A 1,775-nucleotide genomic window follows, 5' to 3' on the forward strand; every position below is an offset into this window, starting at 1 on the left:
CTCCGGTCGAACCGGTTTGCAGCCTGGAATTTTGATCGGTTCCGTTTGGTCCACGTATTGTCCCTCTACCAGTTCATCCAGAACCGGCGAATAGAGAACCAACGCGAGCATCGAAGCGTGTGAAGCAATGTAGACGTAGCCGAGAATATTGAGTTCTCTTGCTATGGGTATGGTCTCGGTACTGAAAAGATCAACGATGACTGCGGAAGGGCGAGGGGTAATTTCGGAAAGAATTGAACGGATGGCGAGTTTGGCTTCACTCATCAGGACGCACAGGCGAGTGACCACGGCATCGTTTTGGGCAACGAGAGCATTGATGTCTGGTGAAGGAATATCAATGAGGTGGCAGAGAGACGGTGTGAGGACTGAGTTGAGGATCTGCGATTCGGCTGGTGAAGTTTGGGAAGTCACGGCGATAACTGTCACTTTGAAGTTGTGGCGAAGGACAAAGCGCTTGGCCAGCTCAATGACAGGGATGAGATGGCCCAGACCTGGACTTGAAACAAGAACCACGTGGGTGAGTTTTGGCGTCTCCATGAAGCTGTTATGAGAAGAAACTGTTTAACTGAATCGGAAAATTACAATATGAAGATGATGAAGCAAGCGTAGTAGAAGCTATTTGCTGGGTTACAGTTATATGAATTTTGGTGATATCATTTACGGAATGCATTAGAAAACATGGTATGAGACGTAGTGAAGTAGAGTTATAGATAGATTTAGGACAATGATATTTTAACAACACTTTTTTATAACTTTTTGGACAATGGGACACGTGTCACCATTTCATTCGTTTGTTTGAATTTATTTTAAAAAAATATTTGAAACGGACCAATCATAAGCTACGCGTTGTCAAAAAGTTGTCAAAAAAAAGGTTGTTAAAGAGACTTTTTCCATATAAATGACGTCAGTGAACTATTATTGGTGGGCTGATTCAATATATTTGTTTTCCTCTTTCGACTTTAGTTCAAAACAATAAAGTTCGATATCATTCTTCCACGAAAGGGGACCATATTGAAAACGGAGATAAGTTGTGTGGAGGAGATTTGTGCGGATGAGGTTATATGGAAAATTCGACTTGGAAGGACAATCACGTAAGTAATATCTTTTGTATTTATTTGATATAGAAAACAAAAGTAAAATAATTATAAAAATGTAAGTTTTTATATTTTTTCAAAAAGGAATAGAATAAAAAATAAAAAAAGATAGTATTCTATATTTTATTAAATTTTAAATCATACAATACTTTTTTATTTATTGTATAAATATTGTTGTATTTATTAAATAAATTTAAGTTTCATTTAAAAAAAAGTAAGTGTTTAAAACTTATATTATTAATTCGTTTTTTTATAAGATTAAAAGTAATTAATTTAAATGAAATCTAGTAATATTATTATAGTTGGTTTTTATTATAAAAAGAGTTAATTTTTGTAATACCTCAAATCAAATTTGAGTAACAAAAATTAAAAAAATTCGCCAAATGCATGTAATTAAAGTTTTTCTTTTCCAACTTGAAATATTAATGATCCAAATCTAATAATAAAAATCCTTAATTCTTTGTCTAAAGTAAATAAAACTTTATATAAACTCTTATTGCAACTTTTCTTTCATCAATCATTACTCTAGTAACATCTACATACATATTATACAATCATTATTACAGACACAGACAACGTAAATAAATGTAGGTTTAATCATTCTAATAGTCTCTATTTTTAGTGATTTTTTCAATTAGATCTCTCATTTTTTCTATTTCTCAATTGGGTCTCTATTTTTGA

At 33.0% G+C, this 1,775-nt stretch overlaps 1 protein-coding gene across 1 annotated transcript in view; it reads right to left on the reverse strand.

The window, feature by feature from the left end:
* Positions 1 to 887, reverse strand: part of LOC106769350 (anthocyanidin 3-O-glucosyltransferase 5-like) — a 28,399-nt gene extending 27,512 nt beyond the window's left edge. Inside the window, exon 1 of the mRNA XM_022783078.1 lies at positions 49 to 887. Coding sequence (XP_022638799.1) covers positions 49 to 537 — 489 coding nt within the window. The 5' untranslated portion in view covers positions 538 to 887. The remainder of the gene's footprint in view (positions 1 to 48) is intronic.
* Positions 888 to 1,775: the final 888 nt, after the last annotated feature.

The sequence above is a fragment of the Vigna radiata genome, chromosome 7 (assembly GCF_000741045.1).
Source record: "Vigna radiata var. radiata cultivar VC1973A chromosome 7, Vradiata_ver6, whole genome shotgun sequence".
NCBI lineage: Eukaryota > Viridiplantae > Streptophyta > Magnoliopsida > Fabales > Fabaceae > Vigna > Vigna radiata.